At 35.9% G+C, this 11,816-nt stretch overlaps 2 protein-coding genes across 8 annotated transcripts; one reads left to right on the forward strand and one right to left on the reverse strand.

Moving 5' to 3' along the window:
* The first annotated feature begins 1,323 nt into the window (after positions 1-1,323).
* On the forward strand, positions 1,324-8,787 carry LOC140825563 (uncharacterized). Of its 7 annotated transcripts, none has more exons than XM_073187436.1 (16): positions 1,327-1,591; positions 1,670-1,753; positions 1,874-1,947; positions 2,040-2,073; positions 2,482-2,540; positions 2,703-2,817; positions 2,933-2,970; positions 4,185-4,282; positions 4,360-4,415; positions 5,240-5,510; positions 5,647-5,762; positions 6,196-6,249; positions 6,801-6,866; positions 7,386-7,460; positions 7,628-7,705; positions 8,366-8,787. In XM_073187436.1, exons 1-15 carry the CDS (start codon positions 1,436-1,438, stop codon positions 7,688-7,690), a joined length of 1,359 nt encoding a protein of 452 aa, XP_073043537.1. In that variant the 5' UTR covers positions 1,327-1,435; the 3' UTR covers positions 7,691-7,705; positions 8,366-8,787. The 7 variants fall into 7 exon arrangements, with proteins under 7 accessions (XP_073043561.1, XP_073043537.1, XP_073043547.1 ...); XM_073187446.1 differs by having other exon boundaries at positions 8,406-8,787; XM_073187429.1 differs by having other exon boundaries at positions 7,628-7,690.
* A 348-nt stretch (positions 8,788-9,135) lies between these two features.
* LOC140810880 (NADPH-dependent aldo-keto reductase, chloroplastic-like) lies at positions 9,136-11,588 on the reverse strand. Its single transcript, XM_073168791.1, has 5 exons — positions 11,398-11,588; positions 10,852-11,027; positions 10,452-10,695; positions 9,985-10,164; positions 9,136-9,481 (listed from the first exon to the last, which is right to left on the reverse strand). The coding sequence occupies exons 1-5, from the start codon at positions 11,515-11,517 to the stop codon at positions 9,254-9,256; spliced, it is 948 nt and encodes a 315-aa protein (XP_073024892.1). The 5' UTR covers positions 11,518-11,588; the 3' UTR covers positions 9,136-9,253.
* Positions 11,589-11,816: the final 228 nt, after the last annotated feature.

Here is an 11,816-nt window from a genome sequence, read left to right on the forward strand (position 1 = left end):
AAAGTCCGTGAGAGAAAAGACCTCATAAAGAGAGTCAAAGATCGGGATAGCCTTGGGTCGATCGGGACAGTGGGCCGTATGGGCGGTCCACTGGGCCTGTCATGGGTCGTTACAATAAAAGGCGCCTTTTATTGTAACGACCCATGACAGGCCCAGTGGACCGCCCATACGGCCCACTGCCCCGATCGACCCAAGGCTATCCCGATCTTGGGCTCCCTCAAAGGGGTCTTTTCCCTCACGGGCTTTCCATAAGCGTCGTACGGGTTACTCATAGGATCTCCCCCTCCCTACCAAGGGGTTTCTTTCGCCTCCCCAGGACTCGATCCCATGACTTATAGGATAAGTACAAAGATATCAAGAGTCCTGGTACCAATTGAGCCACATCGAAAAAATCAAAGATTTAAAATGAGTTTATAATGGCTTACAATGGACTTCTATAGCAACTTAGGTTAATCGATTTCGTAAAGCGAGGACGGATACGAAGTAGTTGCTATAGGGGCCCAATGTGCAATCACGCAGCCGCGGGCTCGGGACGTGACAGAATGGTATCACATATATAATTATCCTTATTTTTATTATTTGGTTATGTGATTTGAGAAGCACTATAAAGAAGGTTCTGTTAAAAACACTGTAGAAGATTTAATTATAAATCAAAAAATATAGTTCATCAAAACTTTCAAAAAGTTAAAGAAACTGATTCGGTTTCAGAAATGAATTTTACTATTTTACTAAAGGTTCTGTGGCTAGAGCCAAGATAAAGTGATAAATTCAGAATTTTATCAACCAAAATAAGAATCTTCCAGATAATTGGTATTTTAAAAGTTTCTCTGAACAAGAATACAAATATATTGTTATAGAATTTTATAAGTTTTGGAAAACCAAAATAAATTAATACATTTTGTTCCTTGGTTTTTTAAAACATGTATTATATATTATATTTCTATTCTAGAAAGAACTTATTAACTTTGTTTTTGACAGATTCAAAAATCTGTTTATCCTCCACAGCAATCTTTTGTAGATTAAAAAATATATTGTGGCTGTACAAATCAAGATGAACAAAGAATATCTGAATTAAATATTTCTTCTCAATTTTTTATTTATTTTCAATATAAAATGATAGTATATAGTTATTCTTCTTAAATTAATATAAAAATTTCTTGCTAGCCTGCTCTACGATATATATATATATATATATATATATATATATATATATATATATATATATATATACATGTTATAATTATCCTTATTTTTATTATTTGGTTGATAATTTTAATAATGTAAATTTTTTTTGAGATAATATAGGAATTTCATTTTTTGAAGAGAATATTTTTCGAAATTTATTTAATATTTATGACAATTCTCTATTCGCGTCTCCCAATTCCTTCTGCATCTTAGCCTTCATGCAACCCGATTGCAGAGAATTGAAATTGAAATGAAGAAAGACAAAGGAGTGGTAATCGCAAACCCTAGCTGGGAGAATCATCGGCGAGAGGATGGAGAAGATTCGGAGCAGCGGAAGGAAATTGAACCGTCTGAAGTTCTTCCATTCTCCACTCGCAACGCGTCTTCCAAATACGATTTTGTTAAGGTTTGAGTTTGTGATCGGCATGTGTATTTCCCGAATTTGTGTTTTTTTAGTTGGATTTATTTGTCGATGGTTTTTTAGGTTAAAGTGTGGTTGGGTGATAATGCCGATCACTATTACGTGCTCTCTCGATTTTTGCTTAGCAGAATGTTGACTGTAACTAAGGTATGGTATCTTCGTCAAGATTCCTTCTTTTATGCGTTTCATTTCTGGGTTTTGCTATTGTTTTGTTTTGGTGTTTCTACGTTTAGTTTCGCTGACACTGTTTTTTCGTCCTGATTACAGATTCCAAATCACGTGGCTATTAAAATTGCTCTCGAACTGAAAAAGCTTCTTATAGACAACAGCCTTCTTGACGTGTATGTGCGTGCTGCTGTCATTTTATTCGATCTTCTTTCGTACAGTTTGTGAGGAATGTTTGCTGGTTACTGTTGTTTCATTGATTTTGCAGCTCACAGTCGGACCTGGAAGCTAATTTATTTAAGGTACTCTGTTTTTTTCCTTTTCCTTTTGTTAACGAAAATTTATTAAATGCATTAAAGACCTTTATATTAGGACAAACTACCATTTCCTGGATATTGCTTGAGTATTTTCTCCTTTAAGATGTGCTTTATTTACTTACATCAGGCTTTTAAATGTGGTGGTCATATTTTATTTTGGCAGATAATATGAGCAAAAAGGCCCCTTTTTGGTAATTGTTCCACCTTCTGTATGATGAATAATTGAAAAAGTATACTCTTCAGGCATATAAATATCTAGCCTGTGGTACAGTTAGGAATTATATAGCTTCACTGCAAGCCGGTTTCACTTTTTTCCTAGTCTTTTTTCCCCCATTTTTCATCATCCATTTCCGTTTGATGATGAAATTTTCCTACTTTCTTTGGGACCTGCAGCTTATGGAGCGTCGAGGTTTTGGGCAAGAGTACATAAACAGATATAAAATGATGACAAGGCAAGTCTAGGTCTGATTGTTATCGATATAGTGATATGAAACTCTTCTAATTCTATTCTTGAAAGGTCCAAAATCTTGGGTTACATTCTCCTAAATCAATTAGAAATAAATGAACTTCTGAAACTTCTTTTTCATTCTCCTCTTCATTTTCTTTATCTCTAGATTTCACCATCAAAGAGTGCCACTGGTTATTCTTGTATGTGGCACCGCATGTGTTGGAAAGTCTACCATTGCTACTCAACTTGCCCAAAGACTGAACCTGCCAAATGTTTTGCAGGTGATTTCTCTTCTGTATAATTGTTTGCATCTTTCTTGAAGAGTGATTCCAGCACTTCATTTTTTTAACTTTTCCATTCTCGTACTGATTTTAGTATATTTTCTTAATGGCACAGACAGACATGGTGTATGAGTTACTACGGACAGCAACAGAGTAGGTGACTGTTTTCACGCACTGATTTATCCTTTTTTCACTGTGACAATTTATATTCAAATCCACACCGAAATGATTTCATGAATAATGTTTTGACTTGTTCTTCCCTGGATAAATGTTGACTTGTCTTGTGGGATGGTACCCCTATTAGGTTTATAACCTAACATTGGTGCTCTCGCCAAGAGTCGGCGTAGCGGAAGAAGCGACTAGAAAAGGGCTATCATCATATCATTGTCGATAATAAAAATTGTAGGTTGGATCAAGGTGCATGATGCATCCAATGAATATTGAGAGATGAGTGAAAGTCGTCTAATGTGGCCGTTGCGGATGTCAGCTTCTTAAGGGGTCGGCAATGTTACAAATGTCCCACATTGAAATATTAAAACTGATAAGAGTAGCTTATAAGTTCATGAGGATATACAATTCAATAAACAAGTCTTTTGGGATGGTATTCTTCTTGGGTTTATAACCTAACATCAAGTCTTTTGAGATGATACTCCTCTTGGGTTTATGACCCAACATTGGTGCTCTCGTTGAATGTCGGCGTAGCGGAAGAGACGCCCTGGAAAAGGATTAGCATCAGATCAGTGCTGATAATAAAATTATAGGCTGAATTAAGGTACATGAAGCATTCATTGAATAGGGAAAGGTGAATGAAAGCCGTGTAGAGCCGTCGGCTTCTCAAGGGGTCGGCAATGTTACAAATGTCTCACATTGAAATATTAAAACCAATAAAAATAGCTTATAAACTCATGAGGATATACCACCCAATAATCAAGTTTTTTGGGATGATAACTTTCTTTGTTTTATAACCTAATATGTTCTCTCTATCAAGGTACTAAATCTAACAAGTGCTATTAAAACTTAAGCGGCTAAGTTATTTCAATTTGAAAATGTGAGATTATATTTACGATGCTCTATTTTACGACATACATATTCATCAAATATACCATTAAACAATGATAATTCTTAGGCTTGATGAGTGAGTTCGTATATGTCTTTACTCTTTGTTTTATGTGCGACGGAACCTTGTTTGAAGGTTTATTTGTCAGATCCCATCGGAGAGATATTGGTTGCTTCCTTCCTCTCTCCCTTTAAATTTATTGTCATTACAAATCTCTCTATTCATGATATTACGACCTATTAAATTGTTGAGAGATGTTGTGCAATCTTGCGTAATATTAACCACTGATTCGTCTATATGTTTATCTCAGTGCACCATTAATGTCTTCCCCTGTATGGGCACGAGACTTCGGTTCATCTGAGGAATTAATAACTGAATTCTGTAGAGAATGCCGAATTGTTCGTAAAGGTACTGCATAGCTGTGCTTATGTTACTCTCAAGAATTACAGGGATTATGACATGTGTATTATTGGTATTGCTTGTAGGTTTGGCTGGTGATTTGAAGAAAGCAATGAAGGATGGAAAACCAATCATAATCGAGGTATGATTTTTGACAATATACTACTGTGCTGGCTTAAAATATGGTCATTATGCTCGTGGTGAGTGTTAGTTGAACTCCATTGTAAAGTAAGTAGCAAGGTCAATTCCCATAACCTGTTAAAATAAACGGGGGTAGAGTACAAGTAATACGCATGCTATATGGTCCAAATGGCACTTCCCAAACATAAGAGAAGCAGTCAATGAGGTGGAAGAATTTTGACAAATTTAGAACTGAGGGTGAACAGGCCAACAACCCACTCTACAGAGTCGAACACAGAGAAACTTGGTTGAGTGGCTCAAGTAAAGACGGCTGGAGAAACAGACGGTGAAGAAGAAAAGAGAACCTTAAGCAAACAGCAGTGTTGATAACTGCAATTTTGGGTGGGGAAAATTTCGATTGTCTGGGCACATTTCTACTTTGATCTTTAAGTTGGTTCATTACTTGTTAAGAAAAATAGCATATGTCTGAAAGAAATGGGAAAATTACTCGAGAAAGATTTTGCTTAGGGAAAAAGAAACTGTCATAACCATCATAAGTGTGACAGTGGAATCCATATTATCGAGTTTATAGAAATTGATGTAGAGTGCGAAAAAGAAAGAGTAATTACGAGAAAGAAGAATATGTGAATATGCTCATAGTTGAAAGTTTTGATTCCATTCTCAACGTCATGATAGTTAGGAGTTGTTCAGCCATGATGTGTTGATCACTAGGTGAAGAAGAAATAAAGGTGGTGGTAACAAATGGCATGGATGTATATGCAGTGGAATGGGACACATATAATTTCTGCACTCATGCTGATATTTAGTTTTTTCTGACAACGGCAGGGAATACATTTGGATCCTAGCATATACTTAATGGATGATGAAAATAAATCACCAACAAAGTCTCCAGCCATAAACAAAGAGAAGGGTTCAGAAAAATGTAAAAATGGAATCCCAGCTCAGAATAATCATAGCGATCCTCCATTTGGTAATCAACCCGAAAAAAATTCCTGTGCCCAGGTTGGTAGTTCAGGGGAAACAGAATTTGCCGTGGATATGATTTCAGGTGCTCTAAAATCTGTGGATATAAGTGGAAACGCTCCCAATGATGAAGGTGAAAACACTCATCATTTCCTGCGCTGCTGTATGATATTACTGAATTAGACTATCTTGAATTTTACTTTTCTTCTTTTAAGTATTATTTTTACCAGATTAGAATTTTGCGTATAAATTTTACCTATTTCTTTCAGGTGGAACTGTAAAAGAATCTGATGCAATTGAGGCTCTTCCTAACAAAAAGGACAAGGCTGGCGCTGAACCCATAATTATCCCCATAATTCTAAAGATGGCTGAATTTGATCACAAGGTCTGTTGAAAATAGCTTCTCCTTTAAGTGTTGTCCTTATGAGCAAAGTGAAAAGCCGAAGTCCTTTTAAACTCAAAAGGTTACCTGAATCTCTGCTTGCTCGACAAGCTCAGGATCTTAAACCCTTGACTGGTTAAGATGTGCTACATGTGTAGGCCCATATACGAGTGTAAAAATTGACAGACTTTTGTTGGAGATCTTGTGAATTTAGAAATAAAAATAATCATTGAAGGTAAAGTTGATATGAAACACGAATTTTGTGTCGATTATTGGAAGATTAAAGCGACATTGAGATGGGAAACTTTTGATATTGAGGTATACCACCCTGTTCAACTAATCAGCTCGAGGTTATGGATTTGGGGATTCTGTCTTCGTTACTATTGCCCCAATTATTCCGTCTTCTCAGCATCATACTTTTCTTGATTCCTCTCAGGCATTGCTGGAGGAGTGGATATCTACTCGGAGCATTGAAAAATATCCTATTCAGGTTTTACTAAAATCTTAAAAATTTCTGTCATAGAGTTTGGTTCGGTTCGCAGACTTTATGAAGATAAATAACTGTTCTTGTAGATTAAGTTACTGATTATCTTTGTAGAAAAATAAGTGAAATTATCTTGTTTCACCTGAACCATATTTTTTGGTGGTGATGGTCATGAATCATATCCCCTTGTTGATGCTGATTCTCTCCTGATATTAAGTTCTGTAATATTGTTCAATGTATAGAGAAATTTTGGGGAACATTATGATACTATCTGTATTGATGAAAATAAATCTTCGGAGTTACGGGGACAGGCATAATTTTACCTTTTCCTACCGTACATTTATCCGTGTGATAAAACATTGTTTGCTGGTTGTATCTATCAATAGTGTAGTAAGCACTTGCAGGTTCATGAGTCTTGTAGGTTTGTATTTGTTTTATTTTGTTAATTTATATACTCTGCATGACAGTGTTTGATTAGACTCTTGCTCTTCCCATCTATATTGGTTTGAAATAACAAATAAATCTTTGACACATAAACCTTCTCCAATCTTTTCCAGGACAAGAGTACGCTAGTTAGCAACTTAAAAACACTCCAGGATTATCTCTGTTCATTTAGGTCACAGGTATGTATGTTTGTATTCCACAAAAATATTCATCTTATCGAGAATGCAATACAAGGTTAAGTTTTTGAAGGTATTCAGGGTCTATCCGGCTGTAAAGATATCCAGGATATTCCTTCCTTTATGGTACTTTTCGAAAGTTGTGAAAGAAATTTGCCAAATAATTGCTAGTCAAATAAATATCCCTTAGTTTCAAGACATAATAGATGGAAAATGTGCAAGTTATTCTGTTCTCCCAGATTAATCCTGGTAACTATATTAATCGATAAGCAACTGCTATCTCAGCCATAGAGAAAACAAACAGATTTTGCCAAAGCAAAGTTGAAATTCTACGATATGGTACAACTGCAACTCCTATTGACAGCATAAGCACATGTTTTGCAAAAGTAATATGGAATTCCAGAATATGGTCACAATTGAGCAAGTTATTTTGTTAGACAAACAGCATTGTGGTGTTATATCTTACTATTTATCTTGCAACATATATTTTAACTTATGGTGACGATGTTCTAATTTGAGCAGGGCTTAACAGTTGTTAACATATCAGCGACAACCTTCCCTCAAACACTGGATTGGCTACATAATCATCTTCTTCAGGTTATTGAAAATCTCTCGTAACATTGTCTTTGTTATAGTATTTTGCTATCATATTGTACTTAGATTAATGAAAACTGAGCAGAGGACTCTTGTATAGGAAACCATTATGTTTTCAACAAAATAACAATCATATCATTCTGATCAATATGTTTCCTTTTTTACATCAGTGTATCGAGCAAGGTATACCATCTACTTCCAGTGGGAGTGGTGGTCAGACAGTGGAAAATTAGGTCAGTCGATTCGACGTATTTTTTCAAGCCATCTTTTTATTATATGCAACTATTTTTGTTTCCTCCTGTGGATTTGTCCTGTTAATTTCTGTTACAAAATATATAGCTTTATAACATGTAACCCAGGTTAGCGGCGTGAATGGTTTTGGGTACAAACATCAAAGTAAATATTTTATACATTGAATTTTACGAGACATTTTTTATGGGGAGAACATTTAAATTTGTACTGCTCCATTGAGTGACAAATTTGGCGTAAAAAATTAAACACCCCCCCCCCCCCCCCCCCCCACCCCACCCACCACCACCAAACCAAATGGGGAGTCACGTCTAGTATTAGTAAAAATGATTGGTTGCTTAATTTTAAAAATGCTCCTCTTATGAGAGTTTCAAAAGCCTCCCCTCCTTCATCCGTTGTCGTATCTGCCAATTTCATTTACCTAGGAAGTGATACATGTGTTGCCCTTGAGACTACATTTTTATTGTCCATAAGTGAGTAAAATAAACATGTTCAAAATAGATAAGATTTGCTGTCAAGAATTTTCAGTCGATTTTATTTAGGGACAAAACTCATAGATGAAATAGGGGTTCTTACTTCTGCTTTGACTAGATCCAAGTGACAGGAATACAAATTAATGCTTGATATAGTATCTTTATGTGATAACTTCTGTATATCAGCATAACTATTGTCAGCATTGTAATACTGCAAATGGTTCAGCAAAAGAGAAATGGTGGTTCTGCTACAAGCCGGCTGTAACTTGATTAAGTTTAGGTCGAGGATTGAGGTCTGGGTTTTAATGTTGATGGCTGATTGAATTGAAGTACCGAATGATGGACGATTTCATTCTCTCAGTTCACCACCACCACAGCCTGCTACGAACAACGGTGTATTACTTGTGTACTGCCAGGCTTCTAAAGCTGTCCGTTAATTGCATAAACCTCGGGTACACTTTGTTTTGTTCAAGGATCTTGCCGTTGACAGCTTTGTTACTGTCGTGTTCGATTTATGTAATTTTAAATCATATACGTGGAGTTGTAAAAATTCGAAGTTCTTGATGTCATGAATGTTTTAAATGTGTTGTTTGTACATTGTTTCTTAATTATTTCCTTGTCTTTAAATGGTCATACTATTTCAGTATGGCTCTACGGGCAGCTGTTTTTCACCATTTCAGAAAAATATAATAGTTCGATAGAGTCTAGGTCCGATGGCTATCCTGTAGAAATTTGTAGAAGGTGAATAATGCATGATCTAGCAATAAAAAGATTACGACTGTTGGTCTCGTACTCCATAATCTCTGTGTCTCCAGTGCATTAAGGTAACTAGGTAAGAGGAATTATATGAGTTAATTTTGTGCTGGCTTTGGCATTTTATAACTCAAACTTTACGTATCAACTTTGATCAAATTCGACAATTGAACAATATAGTATGAAAAAGGTACGTGGCTGAATGCAACCACAAGATCTAAAAGAAAATGAAAGACATGATTTGCATGAGAGCTTTTTCAGATTGTGAGGGGGCAGTCGTTTATTTGTAGCGGGAGTACAACAAACATTTTGGTACGATGATCAAATCTCACCATCCCATAAATCTTGTATGGTCCTGTACGGGCTTGTTGTTTGATTGACATAATACTCCCCCCTCATTATTTTCCATTGCTCCATCTGTTCTATTTCAAGTAAATCATCGTCTTCTAGTTCGAGATCAAGGGATCCTATATTCTCCTTCAACCTTTCTTTGCTGAAACTCTTTGCGATTACGCTTACTCCCTTAGACAATCCCCATCTCAGAGCAACCTTCAAGAAACATAAAAACATGTTACCTTTGGCTGAAGTGATGTACTTGGTCCAACTTCATCGAGATTTTTCACGAAGGCACGTGTCTATGCATTGTTAACCGGGGATGTTTCTAAGTTGGATACTATTTTGTGTATTTTACATTTATACAAATTCACTTTTAACTGCTAACTCAAACACAAAAACTGTTGCACTCGACGTAAATAAAATTCTCATATGTTTTTTTTACTGTTAACTCAAACACAAAAGCTGTTGCACTCGACATATATAACATCTCTTATATGCCTGTACTGGTTTTGCATGTTACTTTAGGTCTCTACAAGAACACTAGGGATTTTTCTAGGTCAGTTAAATCGTATTTGTTCAGTTATTTAACACAAATGGATGCTTGAGAAAATCGCAAAAGACACACAAGGGAGATATGGATCATTCTCGTATATGCCGATGCAACATGGAGTGAATGTATAGCAAGCACTTTCCCAATTCGAGGCTTCATGGCTTACCTGAGCTGGGGTCGCATGGTGTTTATTTGCAATGGATTGAATAATGGGATTTTGAACCACTGCTGTTGAACCCCAATAATTGCCTGGTCCACCAAGGGCTGAATATGCACTTACATGGATATTGTAATCCTTGCAAAATTCCCTCAGTTTACTTTGCCTCCACATAGGATGCATTTCCACCTGTATCAAATCAACTTTATCAGATTTCCTCACCATTAATTTCTCCTCTAATCATCTTTTGAATTTTTTCCTAGTTGATCACTTGTAGAAAAAGTTGATTACACTATCCATGTTCAATCATTCCTTTTTAAAAGTACTGTCTGTACATCATTGTCTCTCTTGTGATTCAATGGAAAATATAATTTACGTGCTAGCATTTGATTTTTATATGATAAAATTATTCTTCTAAAAAGTAATAATGGTGACTCCATACAATATAGCCCTTTGAGATTGACACAAAAATATACCTGATTGACAGCAGGAATGACTGATGCATAATCCAAGAGCCTCTCTATCTTTGTGCAAGAGAAATTGCTTACACCAATTCCTCTACACAAACCCAATTCCAGACATCTTTCCATTCCTTCCCAAGTTGTCTCAAGGTCTAGTTGATCAAAATCTTCTTCATTTGGTAAAGGGTTGAGAACCCATGGCTTCAATCTCACAGGCCAATGCACCAAGAACATATCTACATATTCCATCCCAAGATTGCTGCAGAGGACATGGATACTTTCAAAACCAAGACCTTGTAAACTTTCTAGAAATGTAAATTTTATTTCAAAATGTACTGATTCGCGATTGTCGCCAGGATTTTCTGGATTAGGCCTCACTAAAATGTACTTTGAAGATTTTGTAATTAGTACTTACTTTAAAGTTTGTCCAAGGGCTGAAACAGGGTCGTGGTGATTACTTCCCCACAGTTTAGATGTGACAAAAAGTTCCTCTCTTTCAACAAGACCATTGGAGATTGCTTTGTTCAAGGCATTTCCCAAGGCCGGTTCCGAGCCGTAAATTTGAGCAGTGTCAAAATGGCAGTATCCCATCTGTAAGAGTTGAATCTTGGTTGAGTTCATGTTCAACATGCCACTTACATTTAGAGATATATAACAGAAACATGGCTGTATTCGTAATGTATTCTTTTCCATTATGAATCAGTTAAAGACTCATATAAAGGGCGGTTCGATGGCGGAGGCGAGGGGATTGTTCTTGCTCACCATCACACCAGAAGTAAATTCTTATGCATGTTATTTTCTTGAATATAAAGCGAAGGTGAAATCAATACATATTCTTGCAAACCTTGAAGAAAACACATTATGAAAGCTAAATTCAAAGACAAAATTTTGAGCAAATATCTACTAAAGAAGCACATTGGTTAAATAAGATTTTATCGAAAATGTTTCAAAATTTGCATACCTTGATGGCCATTTTGACAGCATTTTCAGTGGTTCTTCTATCATTTTCGGGGGAGTAAGTCCCCATTCCAATTGTTGGTATGGCCATTCCATTATTCAATACCTGATAATTGTCTCTCATTCTTTGAAATCCTCAAATATATTCTCTCTCAATTTGTATTCACGATTTGCATGGAAAACTCCATATGTGGATTGGCTTATTTATACTCAAATTCTAGAGGGAAGAATGCCCATTTAATGTAATAAACTAGATTGTTATCTTTGAAGTAGTTATTTGAAGATGTCAAGAAAATATTATAATAATAAAGAAATGAGGGGATCTTCCATGTCTTGAGAGATTCCCCATTTCTAAAAACAGTATCCTAAAGTACACAACAAGGTTTAGGGATCTTAATGTATTTAACTTAGAGTAAGTTTTTT

Source organism: Primulina eburnea, chromosome 1 (assembly GCF_022965805.1).
Source record: "Primulina eburnea isolate SZY01 chromosome 1, ASM2296580v1, whole genome shotgun sequence".
In the NCBI taxonomy this organism is placed as follows: domain Eukaryota; kingdom Viridiplantae; phylum Streptophyta; class Magnoliopsida; order Lamiales; family Gesneriaceae; genus Primulina; species Primulina eburnea.